At 47.1% G+C, this 27,857-nt stretch overlaps 4 protein-coding genes and 4 non-coding genes across 17 annotated transcripts; 3 read left to right on the forward strand and 5 right to left on the reverse strand.

Annotated features, from left to right (window-relative positions):
- Window positions 1-374: 374 nt before the first annotated feature.
- On the reverse strand, window positions 375-4,345 carry RPL7A (ribosomal protein L7a). The gene is made up of 8 exons (XM_015644729.3): window positions 4,263-4,345; window positions 3,596-3,716; window positions 3,184-3,333; window positions 2,296-2,436; window positions 1,881-1,960; window positions 1,426-1,556; window positions 990-1,059; window positions 375-537 (listed from the first exon to the last, which is right to left on the reverse strand). Exons 1-8 carry the CDS (start codon window positions 4,263-4,265, stop codon window positions 433-435), a joined length of 801 nt encoding a protein of 266 aa, XP_015500215.1. The 5' UTR covers window positions 4,266-4,345; the 3' UTR covers window positions 375-432.
- LOC117245236 lies at window positions 1,631-1,704 on the reverse strand. Its single transcript, XR_004499700.1, has one exon. It is a non-coding gene; the product is annotated as a small nucleolar RNA SNORD36 (small nucleolar RNA).
- LOC117245241 lies at window positions 2,115-2,192 on the reverse strand. Its single transcript, XR_004499705.1, has one exon. It is a non-coding gene; the product is annotated as a small nucleolar RNA SNORD36 (small nucleolar RNA).
- Window positions 2,508-2,572, reverse strand: LOC117245243. The gene has a single exon (XR_004499707.1). It is a non-coding gene; the product is annotated as a small nucleolar RNA SNORD24 (small nucleolar RNA).
- On the reverse strand, window positions 3,402-3,474 carry LOC117245242. Its single transcript, XR_004499706.1, has one exon. It is a non-coding gene; the product is annotated as a small nucleolar RNA SNORD24 (small nucleolar RNA).
- Window positions 4,342-10,370, forward strand: MED22 (mediator complex subunit 22). Of its 5 annotated transcripts, none has more exons than XM_015644730.3 (4): window positions 4,342-4,514; window positions 4,941-5,021; window positions 5,295-5,503; window positions 9,037-10,370. In XM_015644730.3, the coding sequence occupies exons 1-4, from the start codon at window positions 4,344-4,346 to the stop codon at window positions 9,233-9,235; spliced, it is 660 nt and encodes a 219-aa protein (XP_015500216.2). In that variant the 5' UTR covers window positions 4,342-4,343; the 3' UTR covers window positions 9,236-10,370. The 5 variants fall into 5 exon arrangements, with proteins under 5 accessions (XP_015500216.2, XP_015500217.2, XP_033374302.1 ...); XM_015644731.3 differs by having other exon boundaries at window positions 9,043-10,370; XM_033518411.1 differs by lacking the exon at window positions 9,037-10,370 and adding an exon at window positions 6,370-8,111.
- A 420-nt stretch (window positions 10,371-10,790) lies between these two features.
- Window positions 10,791-13,976, forward strand: SURF6 (surfeit 6). Its single transcript, XM_033518408.1, has 4 exons — window positions 10,791-11,414; window positions 11,805-12,020; window positions 12,612-12,703; window positions 13,155-13,976. Exons 1-4 carry the CDS (start codon window positions 11,321-11,323, stop codon window positions 13,821-13,823), a joined length of 1,071 nt encoding a protein of 356 aa, XP_033374299.1. The 5' UTR covers window positions 10,791-11,320; the 3' UTR covers window positions 13,824-13,976.
- Window positions 13,977-15,118: 1,142 nt separating this feature from the next.
- On the forward strand, window positions 15,119-25,504 carry GBGT1 (globoside alpha-1,3-N-acetylgalactosaminyltransferase 1 (FORS blood group)). Of its 6 annotated transcripts, none has more exons than XM_033518488.1 (9): window positions 15,119-15,744; window positions 16,819-17,172; window positions 17,814-17,919; window positions 18,472-18,586; window positions 19,349-19,411; window positions 20,574-20,624; window positions 20,723-20,758; window positions 22,696-22,830; window positions 23,503-25,504. In XM_033518488.1, the coding sequence occupies exons 4-9, from the start codon at window positions 18,522-18,524 to the stop codon at window positions 24,185-24,187; spliced, it is 1,035 nt and encodes a 344-aa protein (XP_033374379.1). In that variant the 5' UTR covers window positions 15,119-15,744; window positions 16,819-17,172; window positions 17,814-17,919; window positions 18,472-18,521; the 3' UTR covers window positions 24,188-25,504. The 6 variants fall into 6 exon arrangements, with proteins under 6 accessions (XP_033374379.1, XP_015500212.1, XP_018863977.1 ...); XM_015644726.2 differs by having other exon boundaries at window positions 16,826-17,172; XM_019008432.2 differs by having other exon boundaries at window positions 15,119-17,172.
- Window positions 25,505-27,857: the final 2,353 nt, after the last annotated feature.

A 27,857-nucleotide genomic window follows, 5' to 3' on the forward strand; every position in this document is an offset into this window, starting at 1 on the left:
TTCACTGCAAGAGGCACTGCAGGTGTGGAAGGTTGTAATACTGTGTGTAACCCATACTGTAACCCAGTCCCAGGTAAGGAGAAATCTAGAGCTATTTCCAATTTAGATTTGCAAAACCAAGCCAAGCTTAAAACCAGAATTATCCCAGCCAACTTCAAGATCCCAGTGCATGTGCAGCTGAGCTGCAGGGTTGTGTGTTCAAGAGAGGAGTTATTGCACAGGACTAGTAATTAAGGGAAGTTATTGCAAGTTCAGTAATATCCAGCTCTGTACAGCCGTTTGTGCCCAGCACTATTCTGTCACTGGATGGAAGGCACAGAGTAAGGCAATGCAGCTGTGTTACTCCCTGCCTAGAACACTCCCATGAACAGAGACCACTGAAACAGCTGGGGTTTATTATGTACAGAAAACACGGTGCAATGCAGTACATCTTCAGCCCAGCTTTGTAGCCAGTTCTTTAGCCTTTGCTTTTTCCAGCTTTGCAATGCGAGCCACTGACTTTGGACCCAGAACGTTCCCGCCCCAGTGACGACGGATCTGCAAGGAAGGGAGAACAGGTTAGAGACCTCATTCCATCATTTACTGTGCCACTCAATTCTCCACAAAGGGAAGAGCTCCCTCAACTACAAAGTCCTACACATTTCAAGTACTGCACTACATTTTGGAGCAGCAAAAAGGAAAGCTTAAAATCTTTCCCAATGAGAGATGCTGGATTCAGCTATCCCATAATTCCTGGATTTAGGAAATGGAGTTTTGGTAGCAGAAGCTGTTGCACTCTCTGCAATCCTTGCCCTGTGGTAGCCATTTACTTCTAACCTGGTGACGGCTGTCACATTTTACCCAATCCTCAGGTAAAGAATCTGGGAACACTGTAAGCAAACCTAGCTATAACACATTCAAGTATAAACTGATGTCACTATGTCAAATTTCTCTGTTCTGGGAATGTTAACAGTGTAAAAAGACAAGGCCAGCAGCACAGAGAATCTTACCTCATCATATCTATCATTGTAGTTGGTCTTGACAGCCTCCACCAGCTTTGCAAGGGCTCCCTTGTCCTCCCTGTTGATGACAATTTTAGTTCCTTTAGAGCCTTGATTTAACATTTTCCATAATTATACTGCCATAGAATTTGAGAGCTTCTAGTGACAACCCAATTTTTCAGGTTAAGCAAAAACATCACTTGCAAAGGCTTAACACTCAGGATCTGCACTGCTCAGATTTTAGAATAACCACACATTTGGTAAACCAAACTGATCTGCATGTTCAGAATTTGATAGAGACATTTTTATCAGACCCTACAGAGGTGGAATTTTAATTTTACTACTTCAGAGAGACCCAAGTTTGCTACCCACCTCCCCTAGAGCCTGTGCTTAGTGCAGTATGCTTTCTCCACAAGACAGTCAAGTGAGCTCTCAGAACACTTACGGGTTAACCTGGGTGAAGGCCACAGAGGTGCAGGTCTTCCTGTGGACCAGCCTGCCCAGCCTGGCTTTGCCCTTGATGATGCAGTAGGGAACCCCCATCTTGCGGCACAGGGCTGGCAGGAAAACCACCAGCTGCAAGGGAAGAGAGTGCTGAGTAACTGAGGGTAAACATCCATTTGTGCTGGGTGTCAGCCTGGGCTGCGGCAATTGCTCAGTGTTAAAAAGCTCGTTTTGCTCTTCACTGCTGGTTCAGGTGAAGAAATTCAAAACATCATTGCAAAGGGCCCAGCCTCACTGTCCCACCAGGACAAATACAAACACGCACAAGCATCCCAGTTCTGGCAAATGTGTGAGTTTTTTGTGCATGCTTTCTCATACAATTTGTCCCAAAATCCATTTTTGCCTTCAAAGCACTTCTGACCCTACCCCAAGTTACACAGGTCACCTGTAACATACCTCAATGGGGTCTACATCGTGGGCAATAACGACAAGCTGAGCTTTCTTGTTCTCCACCAGAGTTGTGACAGTATTAATACCTGAAAAACAAATTCCAGATAAGGTTTGATTCCTCTCAGTCCATTTTCAGAGCTTTCTTGCAAGCCAACTCTGATTCCATAGCACAACATCATTATGGAAGTTACGAAAACTTTTCACATCAATGGCACAAAGACATTTAATGGACAATTTGCTAAAGCTCAGGGTTAAAAAGCTCGTCTATTTTGCTCTTCACTTTGAGCTCAGGTGAAGAAATTCATAACATCACTGCCATAGCTTGTCCAAGGCTGTCTAATTGACAAACCAACTCTTCATCAGTTTTCTCTCCCACAAAGTGCCAGGCTTCCATATTCCACCAGCTCAGATACAAAGTTACCTGCTCGGAGGACAGGTGGCCGCTTGGTTGGAGCATCTCCCTTTCCTGCAGCTTTCTGCTCAGCACGAGCCAGTAGCCTCTGTTTCTTCTCCTGCTTACTTTCAGGCCTGTATTTGTGTGCCAGCTTCAGAAGCTGTGTGGCTGGAAGAGAACAGCTAATAGTTACTTGCATGACCTGAAAATCTAAGCATCATTTTTTAAAAACACTGCAGTGCATCAGCGATCTTGGTGGTTGTCATCACTTTTTTTTCAGAGCAAAAAGGGATCATCATCTGCACAGTCCAAGAGAAGAGCACCCTGAGAGCCTCTGTTTGAATGTGCCTCTGATGACACTGAGAGTTCCTTGACTGTCTGGATGAGGAAATGCCTGTGGACACCCCCCACAGCATTTATGGTTAGAGGTGGTACACTGGCTCTTTTAAACCAAGGAGCATCTATGAGGAGGAAATTGTTCTACACAGGTCCAAAGTCTTTTGCATAGACTCATTCACAGAAGACCCCTAAATTCCCTTCTTCCTTTAGTGCCAGTTTTCCCCCAAAGCCTGCTCTCCCACAGATGTCTCAAGCAATCTGTTTACACCATCCTGGGTAGTTCTACATCAAGCTGGAAGAATGGAATCACAGTTAAGATTTAATGCAGGGTTTGGGTTAGTAAATAGAGCTTTGATATTTGTTGAATCCCTTTCCAGGGGGACAGCAGCAATCCAAGATTTAAGCCAGCAAATTGATTTTGACACCACCCCAGTTGCTATTAAAGCCTCCCTAAAACATTTCCACAGACACACCCCACCTTATCTTTGTTAAGAATAATTTTGGTTTCTTTCCCCTTTTTTGAGGCACATCCATTTACAACCCAAGCCAAAAGAACTTTGTGGGGCACATCCTCACCTGTCTGGCGGTCCAGGGCCTGGGTGAACTGGTTGATGGCAGGAGGCACCTTTAGGCGTTTGTAGAGGATGGACCTCTGGCGCTGCAGCCGAATGTAGCGTGGCCATTTCACAAACCGGGTGAGGTCACGCTTGGGCTGGATATCCTGTCCTAAAAAAACACAGCCTTTAGCTCAGGGCTGCCCCAAATCCAGAGCAGCAGCACAAGAATGGTACAGAAGCATCAGTGATCTTGGTGGTAATGTGTCAGCACGACCACTCAGATAGCAAATATTCTTTCACATCATCTGCATCTTGTACAAGAACAGCACTGCACAAAGTCTGGAGTGATTTTTAATGTTTATATCTTTGCATCTGTTCATTGAACAAGAAAAACACATGGGAGCAGCTATCCCAAACATCCACTTACTCACCAATGCCAAAATTCTTGGGCCTCTTCTCAAAGAGGGGATTGACAACCTTCTTGGCCTCCTGCTTCTTGACTACAGCAGGGGCCGGTGCCACCTTCTTGCCCTTGGCCTTCTTTCCTTTCGGCTGCAAGCAAGAAACACACTCTGTTTTCTTTTTCCTCCGAAACTCGCGTGCTTAGGCAAATTACCAGCCCACCCTGGAAATGCATTTATTTTAGCAGGCATTTCACCAGCATGGCCGATTTCCATGCTCGCCCTGCTCTCCCAGAGAAAATTCTTCGCTTTACGCTTACAAGTTTTATAAACCATCCCGCGAGGGAAGAAGATTAAAGCGAGCGTGATGATGGCTTCTCCCGGCCTGGCTCTCTCCGATAGCAGCGGAGATGCCCCCACGGCGCATTACAGACCACGGGAGCCGAATGCCCCGTGAATGCCCCGCGGCCTGCCCGAGCCGGCAGCAGCCGCAGCTTCCCGGCCCGGGAGGGCAGGCCCATACGCGGCCTTCCCCACCACCGCGAATCGGGCACGAAACACCGCTCCACCGCCTCCCCCGGCAGCCGAGCACCCTCGCGGCGCTGCCGCGGCCCATCGGCAGCAGCAGATGACGGCGGGCTGCCACAGATGGCGGCGGATGGCCCCAGCCCCCCCCCGCGCCGCCGCCATCACTCACCATCTTGGGCGGCTGGAGAGAAAGGGGGAGCGGTGCATGTCGGGAGATATCTACAGCGCGCGAGATCTCGCGAGAGCGCGGATGGGCGGGGCCGGGGCCGGGGCCGGGGCCGGGCGGGGAGGCGCGGCCATGGCGCAGCCCCGGGTGCTGCCCCAGAGCAAGGAGACCCTGCTGCAGTCCTACAATAAGCGCCTCAAGGACGATGTCAAGTCCATCATGGACAACTTCACCGAGATCATCAAGACGGCCAAGGTGGGCCTGAGCGGGCCGGCTGCTAAGCGGAGAAGGGCGGGGGCACGCGAAGAAGAAGGGCCTGTGAGGGGAGAGCAAAGGCCGTGAGCAGAGAGGGGAGGACCTTTCGCAGAATCCCGAGTGTTAAAGGCTTTAAAGGGACCTTAAAGATCATCTCCTTCTGCCCCGTGCCATGGGCAGGGACACCTTCCACCAGAGCACCTTGCCCCAACCCCTATTCAACCTGGCCTTGAACACTATGCGAATTGAACTGTAATTAACATACAGATGTGAATTTCACATATATAATGTGTGATCTCATTTCATACATATAGGAAATTCACACATATGCACATAGATATTCCCATATATTATATCTTGCAACATAGTAATTGTCTATTTGGATTTTAAATGTGCAGAGGTAGATTTGTGTACTTTTTTCTTTAGATCGAGGATGAAACTCAAGTCTCTCGAGCAACCCAGGGTGAACAAGATAACTACGAGATGCATGTCAGAGCTGCAAATATTGTGAGTAGCATTGAACTGTTCAGCCCTGTGGGCAGCACGTCCTGCAGGGGCTGCTGGGTTCATTTTTGGGTCTTTATAACACTCCCAAGGACTGCTGTCAGGAAATTCACTTCATGTTTGGGGTGGCTGGGGAAGGCTGGGTCAGGATTCTGTCAGAATTCTCACATATTACGGGATTTTTTATCCAAAGTTTGGGCTGAAGGAGAAGCTTAAAAGATCTTGGAACTGGAGCAAAGCCCTGTTCTGATGTGTGATTTTTCTCGCTGCTGCAAGGTCCGAGCTGGCGAGTCCCTGATGAAGCTTGTGTCTGACCTGAAGCAGTTCTTGATCCTCAATGATTTCCCCTCTGTGAATGAGGCCATCAACCAGCGCAACCAGCAGCTGAGGAGTCTGCAGGAGGAGTGTGACAAAAAGCTGATTGCACTGCGGGATGAGATCTCCATTGACCTGTACGAGCTAGAAGAAGAATATTACTCTTCCAGGTACAAATAGGGCAGTGGACTCTGCCTTACAACTCCAGTCATTTTTGGGGTAGTTAGTCCAGACCATCAAGTAGCCCTTAGAGTATAGCTGTTGAGAATGTTCCCAAAAATTTCCAGTTCTACTTTTAATTAGGTCAAACTCTTTTTCTGCAACTAAAGCAACTGCCTTTTCCTTGTGGAAACCCTCCAGGGTATAAATGTCCTGGTGAAGGAGGTGTTCACAGCATCCCAGGTTTGGTAGGTAATTTCCTTAGACTTCTGTTGTAATCATTAGAAGAGAAGATGAATTTCCTTGGGGGAAATCCCTCTGAAGGAGCCTCTGGCTCTCTCCCTACAGAGACCAGCTTGCTGAGCTGGGTCCTGATGTCACCTCACCTTCGTGGTGAGTCCTTTCACAAGTGACCTGGTCACACACTGTGCCTTTTCCTTCCCAGTCCACTGCCCCCAGCTGCCTCCAGTCCTTCTGGGGTCAATATTTGCAAGGAGCAAAAAGACTTGCTCAGTTTCATTGAATTATGAAGTATTGTGATAGGATTTTCTAAGGAATTACTTATTACTGATTTGTTTATGGGATTTTTAATATTTTTAAAAGCCTTTTATTTAGCAAACAGACTTTAAAGAATTCAGACACTTTATTTTTTATTTTTTTTTGTCATGCACTCCAGCACTTCTAGTTAATGATGCAGTAAATGAAAGCAGAAGAAAACAAATATAAACCTGGTTATTTTGGCTGCACTTTCCAAGCTAAGTGAAGTCAGTGCAATAATTCTAGGACATCTAAACAAACATTTAACTTTTAAAAATCTTACTTAAAACTTTACTGACCAGGTTTTTCTCTGTGTGTTTGCCTTTTCCTTTTTTCTAAGAATGCTGAATGCCTGTAACCCCAGCTAAATCAACTAAATTGCTCAATATCTTTGAAAGCAAGGCCATTGTTTATGAGTAATATATGTATTTTAAGAGTAAAAAGATAATAATATGACACAGCTTAGAAGTAAAAGTTCAGAATTATTTTTCAAACTTCATTCAGTTTTTTGAGGAGGTTGTGATGATCACAAACACAAGCACCTGAGAAGGTGCTGATATGTCCATGAGATAGCAGTGAGCTTATCCAAAGGGATGTGGTGTGGGATGAGAGTGCCCCACATGTACCAGGTGTGTTTCCCTCAGCCTGTCCCCAGACTGCCACCACTGTGTGCTGGTCACTCTCACATCTGGCCTGTGGGGTTCTGTCCATGCTGGCATGGTCTGTTCACCTGCCTGGCCCCAGGTGCACCATAAAGCAACCCTTGCTGGCAGAACTAACATGAAAGCACAAATGTTAGTGTACATCAGATGGATTTGCCTTCCTGCTCTTTCTTGTGGGTCATGAGGTGAGGAAACCTGGCAGCTCTGCAGAGCTGTGATCTGACACTTTGTTATCACGTAGTACTTGGTCGTTTGCTTTTAGCACTTCCTCCCTTCCTGTGCTCTTTCCTGTCTTTTTCTGCACCAAAGAAATGGTGTCTGTGTAAATACAGAAACAGTGATTTATTCAAAGTCCTTTTATAATTAGAATACTACAATATTTTTAATGAAATCTTATTGTCTAATGCGGGGGAAAGGCTTTCTGTTATGTCACAGCCATGTCTCAGTGGCTGTCAACACAACAGCCTATTTGCCCCCAAAGAGGAGCTCCTTGATGTCCTGGAAATGCCTCTTCAGTTGTAGGGTCAAGTGTTTGCCAGGTTTTTTATGTGCACATGGGGCTTTTGATGAGACCCAAAAGCAGGTCCTTGAAACTAAACCTGAGACGATTGTCCTGAAGGAATCTTTACTTTGCTGCCCTGTGATCTAGATTTCTAGAGCTGTCCCTCTGCACTCAGACTGGCTGGGTACCTCAGGGGAATGGTGAAGTCCCTTCCATGCCCTGAGGAGCTGCCCAGGACAGAGCAGCAGGCTGTCCAGTGCTCCTGGGCTGTGCAGAGCTGCTCCCTGACCCTGACTTTTGAGGAGTGTTAGCTGAGAGGTGGAGCTTAGACTCTGGAACTGTTCTAACTGGGGCAGAAGGAGAAGCAGTCATGCTTCTGACACAGATAAAACGTGGTTAGCAACTCCCCTGCCACGATGTGTGGATGCTGTGGTCAGGTTCTCCTGGGAAATGGTGGCCTGAGGACTATGACAGAGCAGGAATTATATTTCTGGTTCAGTCCTGATGGTCTTTGTTAACTGAACCCAGCTCCACTGTGTTGGGGGCTGATCTTCCAAAGGATTGTACAGAAGCCCCAGGTATAAAACCTGTATCCACTGCCCTCTCACTTCTCCTGCAAAGCCAGCTGGGTGATGCTGCCAGAAAAGAGCTCAGCTTGCACCTAGTGCTTTGTGTGCTTGTTCCCCAAGTGATAACTGCAAGTCCAGCTTGCCTTCTCTCATCCTAACCTCCAGACCTGCATTTGTGTTCCATTCCTCCTTCCTCTGAGATCACAGGAGCTGTCTTGAGTGTGGGGTTAAATCTCACATGTTTCATGTTTGTGCAATATGAACTGTCTCATATTTCTATACTTAAAATATTTCCCTAAGCATCAGTCCATACATTACAAATATAAATAAAGCTGCAACAACAAAATCACTTGACCCACTGGGTTTTGTTTTCCTCTGAATGCAAGCTACTTTCTGCTTCAGCACTCACTTTGTCTTGGGTGTCTCTTGTGTGTGCAGCTCCTTCGTCTCTTTGGGATTTGTGTTGGTTTTGTTCCAGTTCTTTCTGTGTTTTTTTTTAGTTTTGGCCCTCCCACATTATGTTTTCCTGAGACTATGGGCAAGAATTAGACAGTTGTTTAAAACCTTATTTTTCCCACTCTGCTGGTTCATCCAGTGTTGGAATCCAGCCAGCTGCTTTTAGAAGCACTGTTAGCTCAGGCTCTTGGGAAAAGGCAGGAGCTGTCAGTACTTTCTAATCAAACTGGGAAGCTGCAGTGGAAGACCCAAACCTGTGGGTCAAAAAAGACTTTTTTGAAAGGGCAGGGGTGCAAGTAGGGTTCTTCTTTATTGTGACATGGACAGACCCCAAAACAATTGTGGTAGTTTTTTTGCTGAAGTAAAATTTAGAGCAGGATTTCTATTTTTTCCTCACATAAGTTGCAGTCTAATTCCAAGTAAAATAATTGTGGGTAAGGTCCATGTCTCACTCATCAGTAGCAGAGCTCACATATTTGGGGGTGCCAGGACTTCAGCTCTAAGCTTTTCAGACTGGGAGTGTCTGGATAAGAATTGAGCCCGTTTCATTTTGTAGCCACAGTTCTGTCTCTGAAATTGCCCCAATCCTCACCAGGCCCAAGAGGTTTCAGGACCAGCCCTTAAGGGGGGAGTGTCTTAGGGAAGGCCAATACCACACGACTTAAAATGATTGCATGAACACAGACCTTACATCCAGCATTTTTTTTGCCATTTTCTTAATGCTTTGCTTCTGTCTTGCTCCCTCCACCCTTTCTATCCCTCCCCTCTTCTGTCACCCCACCTGCTTTCTCCTCACTGGGGTTGTTTGTTCTGGAAAGCTACAGTCTGTGTGACAGCAATGATCTCCCACTCTGCGAAGCCTACTGGAGACAAGACTTTGCCACGCTGTCCCCCGAGAGCCTGTCGATGTCTCTGGCAGCTGCCACAGCAGAGCAGAGCGTCGCCACCTCGCAGAGTTCCACCCCATCGCACCCGCACGTGAACGGGCACGGGGCGGGCCCCGCCGAGCATTCCTGAAGAGGATCCTCTGCTGCCGGCACGGCTCATCCAGGGATGGCCCTGCCACGGCACCGCACTGCTGCAAGTCTTCCTCCTGCTGTGCTCAGCAAGCTGCTCCTGCTGTCGGGGGCTGTGCTGGCAGCGTCCTGCTCCCTGCATGGCTGCCCTGCTCCCTCCACACCAGGACCTTGCCAGGAGTGTTCTTGTCCCTTAAGAGATAGACATATGTAGACACAAAGTGAATCTCGTTATAACAAATTAGAGTCAGGTTTGCTTTAATGTGATAGTTAAGTGTAGAGTTCATTAGAAGTCCAGTTTGTTTCCGTATGAGTGTTGGGAGTTGAATTTCTTTGGGATAAACTTGAGCCAAATGTGGGGACAGTGAGTGTGTTGGGGTTTTTACTCTGCTTCCCAAAGTTACTGACATTCTGGTCGCTTTAAAGCTCTCTCAGGATGGCATCTGACAACCTCTGGTCTACTGTAAAGAGTCTTATAGTATTTTTACACAACAGTCTTCACTGTCAAAATGCTTTACAAACTTGAACTCTTGATTGGGAAGGAGGATCCCAGGAGACCCTTATGGAAGAGCAGTGTTTCCCCCTTGGAAGAGGGACAGGGATCAGACTGAGGGATCAATGACACCACTTGCTCAAAGCCACAAAGAGAAGCAGTGTCATGCTTTAGTCAGTTGATGCCTTCCTCAGTGTTTACACAGAAATTCCTGTTACTATAGTCTGAGATAACATGGAGCCTCTGATTATGCTGGCTTTTAGTTTTGTTTAATGAGAAAAATCTTGAGAGCAGTGAGGGATACTCAGTTACTCTCAGTTTCCTTCCAAGGAAACACATTTGGTGCTTGGTCTGCAGCTGTTCAGCAGCTCAGCACATCTTCTGTCCTTTCCTTTTGTGGTGGCTCTGCCTTGGCTCGAGCTGTGCAGCTGAAAGAGAGATGCCACTGAACACTGTTACCACAGCTCGGTGTCACCACAGAGCCACCAGTGCATTCCAACAACAGGGCTGAGCTTCCCCATCTTTCTGCTGTAATGTCTCATTTCCTAGGATGTGAATTTTGCTATTGGTTTTTGATTTTTCTTCCATTCCATTTATTTTTGTAACTAGGTGATTTAATAAAACTGTTTTGTATAATTTGTAAGGCGTGTGTTTTCAGCCACGAGGCTCTGTGAAAGTGTCACAATTAGGAGCATGCACATTCGAGGAGGGGATGAGCATTGTCTTGCAGGCTGTGAAGAAAACCCTGTTCCCCGCAGCTGTTCCTGTCCAGGGGCTGCAGAAACCATCACCAAACTCGCCCGTGCTCTGGGGACCTCACCCCTGTGCAGCGGGGAGCTCGGTTTTATCCTCCAGTAAAGGGAGGTTTGGCAAAGAAAGGTTTGGGACCTGCGGCGGAGGCGAGCGGGGGCTGCCTGCGGGGAGATGTCTGGAAGAAGCGGAGGTCGCAGCCCCCCAGGAGAGCCCCGAGCACCTTTGGTGTGACTGTGACCGTGCAGAGCCCGCGGAGCTCCGGCGGGGGCGGCTCCGGGCGCCGCGCTGCCGTCACTTCCCGGGCGGTGCCCTGCAGCCATCACTTCCTGCCGGGGGCTCCACGAGCGGGGACTGGGCCTCTTTGGGACCCGGCACTGAGCCTCCGGGACCCGGGACTGAGCATCCGGGACCCGGGACTGAGCCTCCGGGACCCGGGACTGCTCCTCCGGTACCCGGGACTGCTCCTCCGGTACCCGGGACTGCTCCTCCGAGACCCGGGGCTGCTCCTCTCGGATCCGGGGCTGCTCCTCCGGGACCCGGGACTGCTCCTCCGGGACCCGGGGCTGCTCCTCTGAGACCCGGGGCTGCTCCTCTGAGACCCGGGACTGCTCCTCCGGGACCCGGGACTGCTCCTCCGGGACCCGGGACTGCTCCTCCGAGACCGGGGCTGCTCCTTCGGGACCCGGGACTGCTCCTCCGAGACCCGGGGCTGCTCCTCTCGGACCCGGGGCTGCTCCTCCGGGACCCGGGGCTGCTCCTCTGAGACCCAGGACTGCTCCTCCGGGACCCGGGACTGCTCCTCTCGGATCCGGGGCTGCTCCTCCGGGACCCTGGGTGGCAATGGCCAGCCTGGCCGAGCAGGACTCCTACCTGCAGGGTTTGGCCAGGAGGGCCGGCGTGCAGCACGCCCCGGAGTCGCGGAAGAGGAAATTCGGTACTGGAGCTGTAACGCTTGGGTTCTGTCCTTTCCGGCCCATTTGTGGGAGGCTGGGTACGACAGCCGAGCCCCCATGGGGTGCTTGGCTCGGGATTTTGTTTATAACAAAAAAGCAATCTCCTGAAACACGGAGCTCCCGAGCACGTTGTACTGAGAGCCGTGGAAATCAATGGTCTCCATTCGCTGTGGTGATGGATGTGGAGAGCTAGGGTTTTATGGAAGTTTGTGAGGATGTTTGGTCTATTTAAATAAATTCTAAAATGTGTAATTTTTGAACATTAAGATATGTCATTGCCATGCTGGAACTTTAGTGTTCAGTAATAACTGAGTGTTATGAGGGGGAATGTAGCATTGTCCTCTTTCATGTAATTTATTTTTGCCTTCTAGTGTCTAAGCCAGGCCAGCCCGAGAATGCTGGCAGACAGGTCAAGAAACTGAAGAAAAAGAAGCCCAGGAAACAAACTGAGAAGAAGAATGCTCCTTCAGCCAAACAGGTGGTTTCTAACACCAGTAAACCCACTCCAGGACAGAAAGCAGCCCCTCAAGCCAGCAAATCATCTCCACAGGGGGGTACACAGAACACAAAGGAGAGTTTGGCTGCAGGTAAGAATTCCAGCTTTGCTGTGGTCTGAGTAAAGTGACCTGGGCTGAACTGGCTGCTTTTCACTTGCTTCACACAAGTCTAGTTTGGAAAGCCTGAATTGAGAAGATCTTTGCTAATTTGCTTATGCCCCAGAAGCTTTTCCCTATGGACAGGGATTTGTGCCATCACCACTGGGTGGCTCTCTGGAAACGCTGTTTAACTGAGCTGCAGAGGTTTTGTGCATGTGAGGAACTCCGGGAATTACCTGTGGATGCAATCCCTGTCCTACCAGCTCAGTTTTTCTTTATGACTATGAAAAGTCAGATCTCAGAGAAAAGATGTCCTGAGCCTCTCTGTTTCACAAGCTTGGTACTTGTCTTTGGCTTGCCAGGCAGCCCCAGGGCATGCCAGGCCACTGCTGGCAGTATTGAATGACAAAAGGGGAAATTCTAAAGAAACCAATGAAACAGAAACTCTGGGTTTATTTGGATTTTCCATTCCATTCACAGCATCTAAAGAGTTCCCAGAGTTTTTCCCATAGCCAGAGAAAGTGCTACTGTTTAGCTGGTGCTGCTTTTTAAGTATTTTTATTTTCTCCCTCTCGTTTTCAGGAAGTAAAAGTGAACTGAGTTCCCCTTCTGTTTCTGCAATCAGTCTGTTGCGTCAGAGACTCCACGAGAAGATTAAAAAGGCTTCTGGACAGGTATAGAGACCCTGAATGTGTATCCATATCTGTGTTTATACACTTGAAGTTATCCCCAGCCTCCCAGGGCATGTGGGGACAGGATCTCACAGGCTCAGGGTTTGAGCTGATTCCATTTCATAAGGAGCTGCCTGTAGATATTGCCAGGTGACCTGGTGTTCTGTGGAAAAACCTGTGAGAAAAGATGGGGTCAGCTTCAAAAAGAACATGCCTTTGGTGATTTTTAGGAAAAAGCCAAATAGTGAGAGCCTGAAAGGGAGCAGCTCCAGGCTGTTGAGGGAATGCAAAGGCTTTGAAATGTTCCTGTGTTTAGTGTCTCTAACAGCTGAGTTACAGCTTCATGTCACAGGTGGTGCATCTTAGGAGGAATTTAAAATCAGGAACTTGGGGAGACTTCTAATTCTGCTTGAACTCTTTAAGGCTTCTCAGTCATGTCCATCCTTCTCCTTAGGATAATGCCAAAGAGTTAACCCCTGCAGTCCTGGAGAAGAGGCAGCGAAGGAAGTATGAGAGAGAGAGAAAGAAACGCCGGCGAAAAGAGTTGAAGATGAAGGCAAAAATGGAGAAGAAAGAAAGTGAGGAGGTGCCAGCAGAGCCAGAAAAGAAAAAGGAGAGCAAAGCTGAGATTGTCTTCAACAGGGTTGAAGTTCATGAAGAGAATGAGCTGAACAAGATCCAGAAGAAGAAAGAGAAGAGGAAAGCGGTGAAAGGCAATATCACTCCTATGACAGGCAAGAACTACAAGCAGCTGCTGAGCAGGCTGGAGATCAGGAAGAACAAACTGGAGGAGCTCAAGGAGAAGGATGAGAAGAAAGCTCAGGAGCTGGAGACCAAGATAAAATGGACAAATGCTCTCTATAAGGCAGAAGGGGTGAAGATCCGTGACGACGAGGAGCGTCTGAAGGAGGCCCTGAAGCGCAAGGAGAAGCGGAAAGCCCAGCGCAAGAGGCAGTGGGAGGAACGGACTGTGAGGGTGGTGGAAAAGATGCAGCAGCGGCAGGATAAGCGCCAGAAGAACATCCAGAAGAAGAAGAAGGAGAAGATAGAGAAGAAGAAAGCCAGGGCTCGGAAGAAGGGCCGAGTTCTGCCAGAGGACTTGAAAAAAGCTGGGTTAAAGTGAGAGTGATGCCGATGTCCTGGCACTGGGGTTCCAGGGTGGGGTGTCTGTGTTACTGTTCCAGGCTGTGGGGCAGGCACTGACACAGCTTCCCAGCCTCATCATACTGAAAAAACAGTTGTATGTTTATTAATAAATTTTTCTATCCTAAAGACACACCTTCTGGCTGATTTCTAATAGGAATTATTATTTCTCTAAAGGGGATATGTCACTTGCTGTCACCTCCTCTGATGGGCAGCACAGTGTCTTCTTTCCATCCCCTGGGAATGGGGAAGAGGAAAAAAAAGGCAAAAAGACCAAACATGTGATTCATCTCAACACAAAGATACTGCAGGTATTGTAAAACCTTTGTTTAATATAAACTTGGATGATACCCTTGGAAAGGTGAGCACATCTTGGATACATTTATCCTCTCCATTACAAGAAAACTGGAAATAATTTTCAGTTTTAGGCAGTGCTGTTCATTTATCTTGTATGTTAGGTTTTATCAGCATTAGGTCAACACAGACATAAACACACACATGTACATGTGCATGGATTTAGTGTGGAGCTAACTGATTTTGTGGATCATCCATAGGACACACTGACTGATCTTGATGGTAGAAGGATTGGCTCCAAGTCTCTCTTTGGCAATAAAAAATCAGGCAAAAATAATAATTCTGGCAACCACAGGTGCCTGCAAGGGTTTCTTCGTTGTACAGTTCATCAGTGCAAAATTGGATCTGGTCATTCCCAATTTTGTCCTTTATTGTTGTTTATACAGAAATACAAATGTAAACTGGAGCAGCTGTTTGTCCAGCTCAGGAGGGAAAGTACAGCTTGGCTGCTGGGGAAGATCAGTGGGAACAATCTATCCAGAAAATAAAGCAGCTCTGCCCCTGAGATCAGTCAAACCTTGCAGATGCCCTCCTGATCGTGGTTGGTGTGAACTGATAATTTCTACTGAGCTCAAAGATGTTATAAACTGAGTCCAGTTGAATCCTCAATTCTCTCAATCTGGTGCTTTGGAAGAAACTCTTTTTTGCCTTATCAGTGAAGCTGGTGAATGTGCTGTGAGGGAGATGCAGGTTGTGCTGTGCAGATTGTGCTGTGCAGGTTGTGTTGTGAGGGTTGTGTTGTGCAGGTTGTGATGTGCAGGTTGTGCTGTGAGGGTTGTGCTGTGCAGGTTGTGCTGTGCAGGTTGTGCTGTGCAGGTTGTGCTGTGCAGGTTTTACTGTGCAGATTGTGCTGTGCAGGTTGTGCACATTGTTGTGCACATTGTTGTGCAGTGCAGGTTGTGCTGTGCAGGTTGTGCTGCGCAGGTTGTGCTGTGAGGGTTGTGCTGTGAGGGAGATGCAGGTTGTGTTGTGCAGGTATTGCTGTGAGGGTTGTGCTGTGCAGGTTGTGATGTGCAGATTGTGATGTGCACGTTGTGCTGTGAGGGAGATGCAGGTTGTGCAGTGCAGGTTGTGTTGTGCAGGTTGTGCTGTGCAGGTATTGCTGTGCAGGTTGTGATGTGCAGGTTGTGCTGTGAGGGAGATGCAGGTTGTGCTGTGCAGGTTGTGTTGTGCAGGTTGTGCACATTGTTGTGCACATTGTTGTGCAGTGCCTCCCAGCTGGATCCCTGCCACAGCCCAGGTAACTCCGTGGTGCAGCGATAATCTGAGCCAGCAGCCCGAGCAGTGGATTTGTGCTAAGCTCCAGCCTCAGGTGTGACTGAGCACATTGGTGTCACAGGAGCCAAAGGCAGCCTGTTCCACACTGGAGTCCAGCAAGGAAACTTCCCAGGCACAGATGGAGCTCTTCTTCTTCTCTTTCTTCATGTTCTGAATGACCTCGAACTCACAGTTTGCCACTTCAGTTGTAGAAATCTGAAATACACGTTTGGAAATCTGAAATAGTTGCTCTGCAAAGAATATTTTCCATGGAATGGTCTACAAGTGAGGTATTTATCAGCTGTCCAGAATGCTTTCCAAGCAGGGCTTGAAGATAAAGTAGTGCTTTGTTCTGGGAGGTCAAGCAAGTTCATTTGGGAGTAACAGCTATTTTCAGCCATATCCTTTCTAAAAAACTCTCTGAACAAATTCAAGGAACCTGAGTAATTATTAAAAATGCTTTAGCTGCGATTTCTATTTGGTTGGAGAGTCCTTCATCAGCTGCAACCACATACATTTAATTTTTGTTTGTATTCATAGTAACTGTAAGTTAGTTGAGGTAAATCTCAGATGGTTTTAGATGCAAAAGATGTTTCAATCTCAGTGGGCTCCAGTGTTCTGGCAGGTTTGTACCACAGAAAATAAGGGTGAATGCATTAGCTGTCATCCTAATGATGTGATATTTCAAAATATGTGTATTTGTTTTCCTGAGGGATTAGCTGTTTACTCTGTAAAAGACACATGGAAGTACTCTATGCCCATTACAACAGCTGAAACTGCACTAAAATACCAAACACCCACAACTTTTTTTTTTTTTTTTTATTATTCTGTGTTAATTTTACTGTCCAAATTGAGGATAATTATTAGTCCCCTTTCTTCTCTCTGTTCTGGATCCTCTATCCTTCCCCATCACTCAAATTCTGTGCTATCTCTGTATGCTGTGGAAATAAGAGCGTGGGTCAGGTGCAGAAAATGGGAATCCCCAGGAGGGTCTGCAAAGTGGAACTGTTTGTGTGTTCCTTTATGCTTTGGCTGGAAATGTTGAGAGGATATTTATGCAACTGGAAAGTGGCATCCAGCTGGGAGGGGCTGCAAGCCCCAGGGAAAGCAGGGTTCAGTCAGGGCTGGATGTTTTAGAAAAACAAATAGCCTGAAAATTGTTTTCATGAAGTGAAGTACAAGGTTTTATAAGCCTCAGACCTGGCTGGGAATGTTTCCATAGAAAACACGTGGATTTGGCCACAGGCTGAATGTCATCCCAGTGCTGTGTCCTTGCAAAGCAGGCAAATGTCCTGTGGGAATGCATGAACTGTGACAGCTTTTCAGTTTTGGGGGTAAATCCAGCTTTGTTTCATTCTTCTGAGGGCTCAGCAGGAGAACTTGGGCTGCTTTGACACCAGTTTCATGAGAATGGGCTGATTAGACAGAGTCCAGTCAGAGCTGACAGAAACAATCCCAGATCTTAAAGGCAGAAAATTACAAGGAAAGATTGAAGGACGTCACAGAAGAGAAGAGGGAAGGAAACATCAGAGCCTTCAGGTATGGAAAGGGAGACTGCCCAGACCTGAACTACAGCAAGTGAGATCCTGGTTGGAAATCTGGAAGCCTGCTGATGAGAAGGGCTTTCCTACTGCACACAGAAAGGCTGAAAAACAACTGTTTGAACCCTCCTCTGCTCATTTGTCTGCTTTGCATGTGCTGGAAGCATCAGGCACAAGGTAAGAAACGTGGCACTGACAAATCCTGGCGTCAGCATAGCAGCTCTCATGACACAACTAGCACAGGAATGAGATAAAACTGGTCAAAACAGAATAACTGCTGGAGGGGGAAGGCTGTTTATACATCTTTCTGTGTTTGTGGATCTGCAGCATTTTTAGGCAAGAATCCAGAGCTGCTCAGCATGAATCCATGAAAGCTTTAAGTAGTGGAAGGCCTTAAGACATATATATTTATATGGGTGCACACACAGAGATACATATATATGTGTATATATGTAATTAGTCATTATTTTAAGTAGTATTTTGTGATGCTTCCTGGTGAAAGCTAATTAGATTGTCTCAGAGGAAAGTGAGGGAGAAGCACCAGAGAGGATTTCTTTGTAACACAGTAAAGCAAATTAAGGAACTTTTTGCCACTTGTCTTTTTCCAATCAAAGAAATTAAATCAGGAAAATCACTCCTGTCTGTCCAGATGAGGAGGGCTGGGTCGTGAGATAGCAGCAGTGAAATAAAAACACGTGAGCCTGACCCACAGCTCCCTGCTTCTGTCCTCACTGAAGGAAATAACGAAAGAAATAACAATTAATGTGCTTGTAACACCTTTGGAGGCCCCATGCAAATGCATTTTGTGTTTGTCACAGGGACCAAAGTTCACACTGTGGGCACTTTTGCTTCCCTGTGAGCACCTGTCCTGATTTAGGGCAGGCTCCCTGTGAACAGAAGAAGGGATTGATCTGAGCATTCAAGGTAAGACTGCTGGACTCAGGAAAGTTGATTTTTCATGGCTGTTGTAGAGGAAATAATTTCTTTGGCTTAATCTTTACCCAGCATACATTAGGATTGTGAAATGTTTCTTTGCTGGTCTCGCACCTCAGTTTACCTTTCCTACATGCACCTTTGCAGGGAGTGTCTCTGGTGGTTACAGGACTGTGAAAGGTGGAGTTTATCAGCCCAGGTGATAACTGTGTTAGCTCTCTGATAGGACTGGGCTGGGTGATTTCATTAAATTGCAAAGGGTGTGTGCTTGAGATGAAAAAATGGAATCTACAGAAAGTGGAATCAAATCAGAATGGCTACACATGCACTAGAGCCAGGTTAAAGCTCCCTGAAATAGAGACCTTGCTCAGACATTTTACATCAGTGCCCTGGCTCTTACAGCCTGGCACCTTCTGTGTTCATCACTTCAGAAAAAGTGAAAGAGAAACTACCCAGGAGCTTCCTCCTCCTCTGAGGAAATGATTTGTTTCTCTCACAGTGAGGTACTTACAGCCCTCTCTCCTTTGTATTTCTTCTTTGCAGAGTGAAACTGCTGGAATTCAGAAGTCACCCTTCCTTCTCCTCTAGAAGAAATGATTTCCAGGAAGGTGCTGGTGGGATCTCTTGTCTGCCTGGGTGCTGCTGCTGCAGTTATCTGGTAAGAATTTGCTGGCCAGCTTGGTCATACCTAAAACATCCTGTGTAGATCCTGTGGCAAAACTCACAGAACTAAACAACAAAGGCTGTGCATTTTGTGGGAAGCCCCTGTTTGAGCTGGAAGAAAGAACAGCAATCTGTGTAAAAGATAATGGTAGAGGGAGAAAGTCCTAGGGGAAAGAGGAAAAAAGAGCAACTGAGTCCAAATCAGGCTGCTGACACTGTAGTGACTCACAAACAAATGCTTAAGTAGAGAATATTCCAGTTACATTTTAGCTCATTTAACAGAGGTGATTATTTGTGTCTTCAAACACTCCAAACTCACTCCAGTGTCACCAGGGACAGCTCTGTAGCTGTCAGACATCTTTCAAACACTGTGGATTTTGTAACTGAATATTCAGACTACTGAGTATGGCTTAGAGATTCTCTGGAGCAAACTGAAACATCGTTGGAAGGGAATCTGAGGGAAGGCATTTCTATTAAGTATTAACGTATTAATTATTGAATTATTATGAATTATCTCATATTTATGATATTGCAACTTGCTGTACTTTCACCTTGTGGGTAGCTGCATTTTGCCTCAGCAGCAGGACATTGTGTTAAAATGTAAACACAGCAGATCCTACAGTAATTAATAAAGTAGACATGGAGGTAGCCAGAGTTACCTCTCAAAATCTTTGCCAGGTCCTTAGGTGATCTTGGAAAATCCTAGGAATGTTTCCTTCAACATTTCCTATCTTAAAATATTTCTTTGCTCTAACAGGGCTCTAGCTGGGACTGGAAAAGTGCACTACCTGCCCTACTACCTTCCTTGCCCTGAAATCTTGTAAGTATTTTGTTTTGTGCCTAATGAGTAACACAGATCACTGTTTCAGTCCTGCTCTTCACTGACAACACAAACAGTGATTAACAACTCACTTGTTCTTTATTTATGAAGCTGTAATTAGTCACTCTCTTCAAACAAAAAGCTAAAAATGCTGTTTGGGCCTGCCTGCCCTGTGTGACAGCTCTGGGTGTGCATGGGTGAGGGAGGCTTTGTTTGTTGTGGGTCACAGAGCCCAGGACTAAAAGGTTCACACAGCTTCCTTATCAGGGTGAAATCACACACCTGCACGTGCACAGGGACCCACTCACCAGACAGAGACACCTAAACCAGAGAGGTGATGTGAACAGGCACATGAGGAGCTCTGCCACAGTCAGGAATAACCCTGATCTCATCATGCTCCTGTTCTTCCCTCTGGGATCTGTGGTCATGAATGTTCTGTGCCATGGCAGCGCTTGAGCTCTGGACCTGAACAAATGAGCTTCCTTGCATGCTGCAAACTGATGTACCTGAGCTAGCCTGGCTGCCAAGAGCTCCCCCAGAGCTGCACAGAGCAGAATTTACACTGTGCAGGGCCAGGGACGTGGCCCCAGTGACCTCCTCACTGCCACACTGCACCACAGCTAGGACATGACAATGGCTTTCCCCATGACCTACTAACCAAATAGGTATTTCTATACAAATAGAAAAAAATGATGTTTCATGGAGGTATTTCTGATTTCTCCAGCCCATTCCAAACCATTGTGTCTTGTGATGTGCTTATTTCTCTGAATGCTGTTGGAAATGTGATTATTTCAGGCAGTTCAGCCCTCCAGGTGAGCAGGAACAGCTTTGCAGGGCATGGAGCACATACATGACCATGTACATATGGGACCTGACAGTCCCACGTGGATTTTGGCCTCTGCACACTGATATCCCCACAGACTGGGATTGCTGCCAGAATCTCTCTGTCCCTGTTATGTTGTGTCCCAAAGCTGTCCCTTGCCAGGCAGCCCTGGAGGTGTGTGCAGGTGATACCTAACCCTGGGCCAAGCAGGGCAGTGTCCACAGCAGCTGGAGCTGGGTTTGGACAGCTCTCAGGACAGCAGCAGGTCCTGAAGCCAAACTTGGTTAATATTTTAAGAAAAGCCTCACAATCCATTTCTTTTCCCACCCCATCATGCAGCTCCATGAAACTCCAGTATACAGAAGAGAAGCTAATCCAGCTTTTCCCCCAGTAAGTACTGGCTTTTTATCTCCTGACCTTTAAACTGCTGCTCCTCTCTTCCAGGCATATTCATGTATTATTCAATGGATATTTCTTCCCTTTTACAGATTATTTTATCAGCAGCCAAGAGTGCTGGCGCCAAAGTAAGTTTCTTTGAACTTTGTTTGCTGAGTTTGGTTTGGGCACTTTGCAGCACTCGCAGTTCCAGAGTCCTGGGGCACATTGAGCAGGACGTTGTTCCCTGAGAACCCAAGCACAGGGGTGTGTCAGCAGCTGCCTGTGCTGCTCTGAGGTTGGGTATGGTTACTGTACACTTATTAACACACTTACTGTTAATTCCCAATTATCACATTAGCACACACACACTGTTGTGGCCAGGGGCTCTTTTTGAGATGGGAGATGTGTAATATCTGTAAGTGGGAAATACCTTCTGGAGCTGCGCTCTGGAACCAGCTGTGGGAGCTTTGAACCCATTTCAGGGCAACATAAAGCAGGTGTGACCTTCAGCAGTGGTTTCACCAAACACAGACAAACCTCAAACACAGCCAGGGCAGGGGCTTTAAGGGAAGATTTGGGACAGCAGCAGGAAGAAGTGGCTTGGACAAACTCTCTGTGCAGCCCAGGTTGTTACAGCCTCCTTTGGCCCTGCTCCTGTGGCTTTATCTGGAGCAGTTCACCTTCCACAACCACATTCTTTTGCATGTTAACAAACACACACACATATATTTAAATATTATTTCCCTCACATATTCAGGATGTGCTCAGCCTGAATATTTCTTCCATATTGGAATAAATTTCTGTGCTAAATCAGCTGGTGCACACTGGGCTAAACAAGGGGGGAATCTTGAAGCTCTTCCTGCTCTGTGTCTTCTGGAGGGAGTTCACTGGCATGGAGAGGATGACCATGACTCATTGGGAAACCCAGGGCAGCCCTTTAAGATGAAATTTAGAAAGATTAGAGAAGTGAACATGCATGTTTCCTTCCCTTTCCAACAAAAAAAAAGGCTAATCAACCCAGAAACAGAACAGATCCGTTAGTACATTTTTCCCAACACAAATTCTTCTTCCTGTGTTATCTTTCAATCACATGCATTGCTGTAGGAAGGAGTCAAACTGCTATTCTTGTATCCTCTCAGACTGAAAATACTAGATCTGGGCTAGAGAATCTGATTGGATTTGCTGCCTGAAGCACCAGGCTGCTCCCCACAGCTCCCCCAGATTGGTTCTGGTGCTGTTTTGCCTTGGAACTGTGTCAGGTGGGAGCCTGGCAGCCCCCAGGTGTGGCCACGTGCTGTGTGTGACAAATTTCATTAGCAGAGAGCTCCAGCTCCTGGTCTGGAGCGAATGTGAGCAGGCAGGGGTGAATTCCACCATAAATGACATCTTCTTTTAAAATCAAAAAGGTAAGAATGAAACAGTGAAAACAAAGCAAGCAAATTGAAACAGCACTGCAGAGCTGTAATAGGGCAGAATCAGACTCTGCTGCATTTATATTCAGTATTTCCACTTCTCTCACAAGAAATTAAGGATTTTTTCTAACTTTGTTAGATATTTTAATGCTGGCTCACATACAGCATTTTGAATTATAACTGATTGTGTTGGAGCTATATATAAATACTGGAAAAGTAAGCTGTCATGCTGCAAGCTGTGTTTTAATAACACAGCAATGGGGTATATTTTTATAGTAATTTTCATATTATTATTAATTGTGCTTTAATCTGCATGTAGCAATCTGCATTAGGCTGATAGCAAATAGGCACAGCTTCCCATTCTGAGAGTTCAGTGGTCATTAAACTCTCCTCAGCAGAAAGGTCCTTAAATGAGATTTCAGCAGATCCTCAGGTTTTTACTGATGTATTAAAGTGCTTAATTTCAGCCCAGGAATTGAAATGTCCATGCTCTGTAACCTTAAGTAAGAGTGCAGGGAGAAAATATCTGAGCTAATACCCTCCATGGCGAATTAATGCTGATTCACACACTCTTCTAGCTGCCTTTTTTCATGCTTCTTTTCCATCTACTAGCCACAAAACCAACAGGAACAGTTACATTTAATTAACATTTCTATTTTTTCCCCCTTCAGGCGCCAGGATGTGCTGACAGTCACACCATGGCTGGCCCCCATCGTCTGGGAAGGGACCTTCAATCCTGAGATCCTGGACAGTGCCTACAGACCCCTGAACCTCACCATAGGGGTGACAGCCTTTGCTGTTGGAAAGTAAGGGAAGCACTCAGTGGGCACAGTTCTTGGGGTGATGCCCTTCCTCTGTGGAAAGATGGCTTTGGCTTTCCTTTTCCTGAAATTTGTCCTGGTTTATAGTGGGGTTTGTGTCCCTCTGGTGTGTCTGTAATCACACAAGTGCATGGGATAACAACACTGGAGGTACCTGAGGTGTGGGCAGTATTTTTTAAGAATAAGGCATCTTGGGAATTAGAGCTGGTCAAAATGGGGATAATCCACTTATTCCTCATCTCCACTACACGTGTTGCATGTATAGAGTGTGGATTCCTGCAGTCATAGTCACTGAACTCTCCTCACTCCTTGTCTTGCATTCACTAACAAGCCCTTCATAATCCCCTTCATAATCCCAGATGGTCTGGGTTGGAAGGGACCTTAAAATTAATCTCCTTCCACGCCATGGGCAGTTCCCAGGGCACTTCCACTACACCAGGTTGTATCAACCTGTACTTGGACACTTCCACAGCTTCCCTGGGCAACCTGTGCCCCATCCTCATAGGGAAGAATTCCTTCCCCTGATCTAACCCTGCCCTCCCTCAGCTGAAGGCCATTCCCCTTTGCTCTATCACTCCACACCCTTGCAGAAAGTCCCTCTGCTCAGAAAGGCCGTCCTTGTCCGTGCTGGGCTCTCCACGGGCTGTGTCTGCGCAGGTACACGAGGTTCGTGCGGCGCTTCCTGGAGTCGGCAGAGCAGCACTTCATGCGTGGCTACCGTGTCAACTATTACATCTTCACAGACAGCCCTGAGAGCATCCCCCGGGCACAGCTGAGGCCGGGCCGCAGGCTGCTCACCGTCCCTGTCCCGAAATACTCCAGCTGGCAGGAGATCTCCATGCGCAGGATGGAGACCATCAACCGGCACGTGGCCGCGGTGAGCCATCGCGAGGTGCAGTACCTCTTCTGCCTGGACGTGGACATGGTGTTCCACAACCCCTGGGGCCCCGAGACCCTGGGGGACATGGTGGCCGCCATCCACCCTGGCTATTTCCATGTCCCACGAGAGCAGTTCCCTTATGAGAGGAGGAGCTCCTCAGCAGCCTTCATCCCCAAGGGAGAAGGGGATTTCTACTACGGAGGAGCCGTGTTTGGAGGCTTGGTCAAGAACGTCTACGAGTTCACCAAGACCTGCCACATGACCATCCTGGCAGACAAAGCCAACGGGGTCATGGCAGCCTGGCAGGAGGAGAGTCACCTCAACAGGCACTTCCTGACCCACAAACCCTCCAAGCTGCTTTCTCCAGAGTATATATGGGATGACAGGAAGCCAAAGCCTCCCGAAATCCACCTCATACGTTTTTCCACAGTGGATAAGAACTACAAAGAGATCCGAAATTGACCATCTGATCCCTGCAACAAACCAAAACCCACCAAAATCAGTTCCTGCAGAACTGTGAATTTTTGTTCCTGGTAGGAAGGGAAGGTGTGGATAGTTCCTCTGGAGACCAGAGTCTCAATGCATTTCAGAAGCAGAAATCAAAATGCAGGTGAGACTGAAAAGGTTTCTGGATTTCCACTCTTTGTAAAGAAGAAAAAAAAAAACAAAAGACAAAACTCTGCCTGAGGCTGTAGCACACAGAAAAGCATCCAAAAGGCCAGTGATCCAATGCATGGATGTAGTTGCCTTCCCATGACTGTTTTCCAGAGGCCTGGCAGAAACTTAACAAGATCAAAATGGCATTTGACGTTCTTGTGGAGAAGACCTTGAGTTTTGGTAAATACCTCTTCACTTAAAGAAAAAAAAAAGAACGTTTCAGGGTGATAATTTTTTCTGTATTATGATTTAAACTAACACCTTTTGTCACAATCAGGAAGAAACTTGCACTCAGAGCACGTTATCCCTGAATGGTGTGCAGCAGGATTTCTTGGACCTTCTCAGCAGAGGGCTGGTGCCAGGCATTGCCAGTAAGAGCCCTGGTCTGACAGGACAAACACTGTGAACTCATCTAGCAGTTATCTCCCAAATTCCAGTCTGTGCTTTGGAGACCCAAGTTGAGACAGAACTGGCACAGCTCAGAGCAGACTGAACTTCTTCGAGTTTATTTCAATCACAGATGTGCTCTGAACCTTTTCCCTGGGTCACATGTCTCTGTGGATCATGTAATCTTTTCCAATACAGAAAATCTGTTTTTGAGATGTTCATGTTCCTCTCCACTGCTTCAGCCCTTTCCAATTTTTCTAAGCTCTGTGAAATAAATTGGCGAGAAGCTGCTGGAGCTGACAGCATGATCCTTTCCAGCAAACAGGATGATTTCATTCCATAATGAAATGCTCTGCTGAAGCTGGGAGTTCGGTGTGGAGCTGGAAGTAGGCTGGGGTTAACATTTTCTCTCCTTGGATGTGCTGAGGAGCTGAAGCAGGCATTTAGAGGCTGACAGCTCCCTGGGGTGAGCACGAGGGAGCAGCCACGGCTGGCAGCTGAGGTTCCAGCACAGCCACCTCCCTTGTCACAGGGGAGCTGCCATCAGCATCAGCTCCCTCTGATACCAAAGGGCTGAACATGAAAATTCCTGTTCACTTGGAGCAGGAGAGAGGCCACGGGAGATGCTGGGAACGGCAGCGTCCAGCAGGGAGAGAAGGAGCAGGGTGAAAGGGTGAACGGGCTGTTTCTAAGGGAACAGCTTAGGGGGAAAAAAAGAAAAGAAAAAAAAAAAAAGGAAAAAAAAAGCTTATTTGGCAGAGAGAGGGAAAATAGGGAAGAGGTGCCTGACTGTTCCTGCTTCTCCTCACATGTGAAAATTGCTGTATGGCAGGGAATCAAGTATTCAAAGCTTTAGGGCCCCACAACTGATTGCTGCTGACTTAACGAGCCATTTCAGTCCTGTGAGCAGGCTGGAAATGGCACTTGCCACTGTCATTGTAGGCATTTCATCTTCCAGAAGACTAATTAGAAAAGCTTTTACAGACTCATAATATAGATAAGGTACCTGAAATACCTCCAGCTCCAAAGCCCCAGTGGCAGCTGGTTTGGCTGATTTGTGCTTAATCCAGCAAAGGGGCTTTATTTCATTTTCTCCAGATTGTTCTTAGTGATGTGCAGGAGGAAGATGCCCTTTTACCTAACTAACCACAACTGAAACCCCTGCCATGTATGTTGGGTAACCAGGCACCTCATCTGAGCCAAAATGGTGAGGAAAAATACTTATGCAAATATTTCCAGAAATATACATTTCCAACCAGTCCAGGATTAATACTGCATGTTTTTTATTTGTTAAAGAGTTAGTGCCTCAAGGCCATGCTGAAACTGGGTTCTTATTATGCTTATTATATATCTATGTGTAAGGATTCTTTACCAGCCAAAAGGAACTGTCCAGTCTGCCCTGCACAGGACAAGCCAGATAATTTTATCTCATGGTGTCAGTATGTGGCTGAGCTGGGCTAGACCTCATAGAAAAGTATTCAGATTCCAAGAAAAACATTAAGTTCCGTAGCAGCCACAAATCCATAGATCAGCTGTGCCAATGGCCAATTCCCCTTATGCCTTAATTCTGTTGGAAATTGCTCTGGGTTTGCAGCCACAGGGCTTCATTCTGGCACATTAATTATTGAATTCCTGTGCAGATACTCATAAATCCTTTGTGAGAGGAAGTTCTGCAGCACAGATGATGGGTGATAGAGGGTGGTCTGGGTTTCTGGGGTGCCTGTTTTGAAAAAATTGTGAAGGGCTTGGTCTGAGCTCTGCATCCAAGCTGCCTTTTGGCTGAATCCTTAGCCCTCTGATTGACACCATAATGGCCTGATTTGTGCTGTGCCAAACATGTTTATTTTCCTGGCAGTCCCAGAGCTTCTCCCCGGGGGAATGACTTCTTGTGTGACACAGTTCTACTCCACAGGGCTGCAGTTTGAAGCTTTACCTACAAACTCCCAATGCCTCCAGGGAGCAGGAAAATGTCTGCAGAAAAAAAAACCCCAGTGCTGTGTGGGAGATGCTCCCTGAATCATCTCGGTGCCCTCTTCTAATTAATGAACGGCTGGACTTCTGTTGTCATCTCCTGCTGATTAATCTCCTTCCCCCAGCAGCACCAGCAGAGAGCTTTCCTGCTCCCAGTTTGGATTGTGTAGCCTGAGGCTTGTGTGCACTGTGGGAACTTCACCAGGACCTGCTTTGTGATGTGCATTCCCCACCCACACCCAGTGCACAGTGGGGAAACTGAGGCACGCTGTAGGAAGGCAGCACAGTGTCTCTTGCCTTCCTCCACTGGCTACAGGGGACAGTATTGTCTTAGATGTTCTTGTGCCAAAGGAATTTGGACTTAGAAATGCAGGGAACTGCACAAAAACTGAATCACCACATGTAAATAAACCCCACTGCCTGGGGATGTGATTGTACTCTCAAGGTATTTCCCACTCAAGCCCTTAACCCATCCCCAAATCAGGAGCTTCTTGCCTTCCCAAGGGCCCCTTTTTCCTTCCATCCCTTTCTGCTTGGCTGGAACAGACTCATCATTCACTGTCTCTAATTTAAGCACCCATCTGACAGAGGCTGTTTCTTTCCTTCTCCCTGCTGCTGTTTTGCCCACCACATCCACCCCCAAAGGGCAAATTTCTGTGTGGTGTAGAACGGAAACTTCCAGTACTGAATATGATTTGAGGTGGAGCCAGACTTTGATCATTTCATTCTCCCCACTGATAGGACAAGGATCATTTCCACTTAGCCAGATTAGGATTCTTTTCCACCCCTCTCTGGATTTCCCATAACTCTCCCTTAGGTGATATTCCCTGACAGTTTTGACCAGAAATCTCATTTTGTACCACACAGCACCAATTACAACAGGATTGGCTTAGCCAAATTTTCTGTGGGTGAGATCTCTGGCAGTGGGGCACAAATAAGGTCATCTTTGAGCAGAGGGGGATGAGGAGGGGTAAGAACACCAGTTACACATCCCCTGCACAAAACCAGCTTGTGGAAAAGCCACGTGCCTCTGGCTGGCTTCATGCAGCTGAAGTAGCATGGTGGTGGAAAGGAGCTGGAAGGCTGGGAGCTCCCTGCCAGAGCTGCTGGGCTCACT

This window comes from Parus major, chromosome 17, assembly GCF_001522545.3.
Source record: "Parus major isolate Abel chromosome 17, Parus_major1.1, whole genome shotgun sequence".
NCBI lineage: Eukaryota > Metazoa > Chordata > Aves > Passeriformes > Paridae > Parus > Parus major.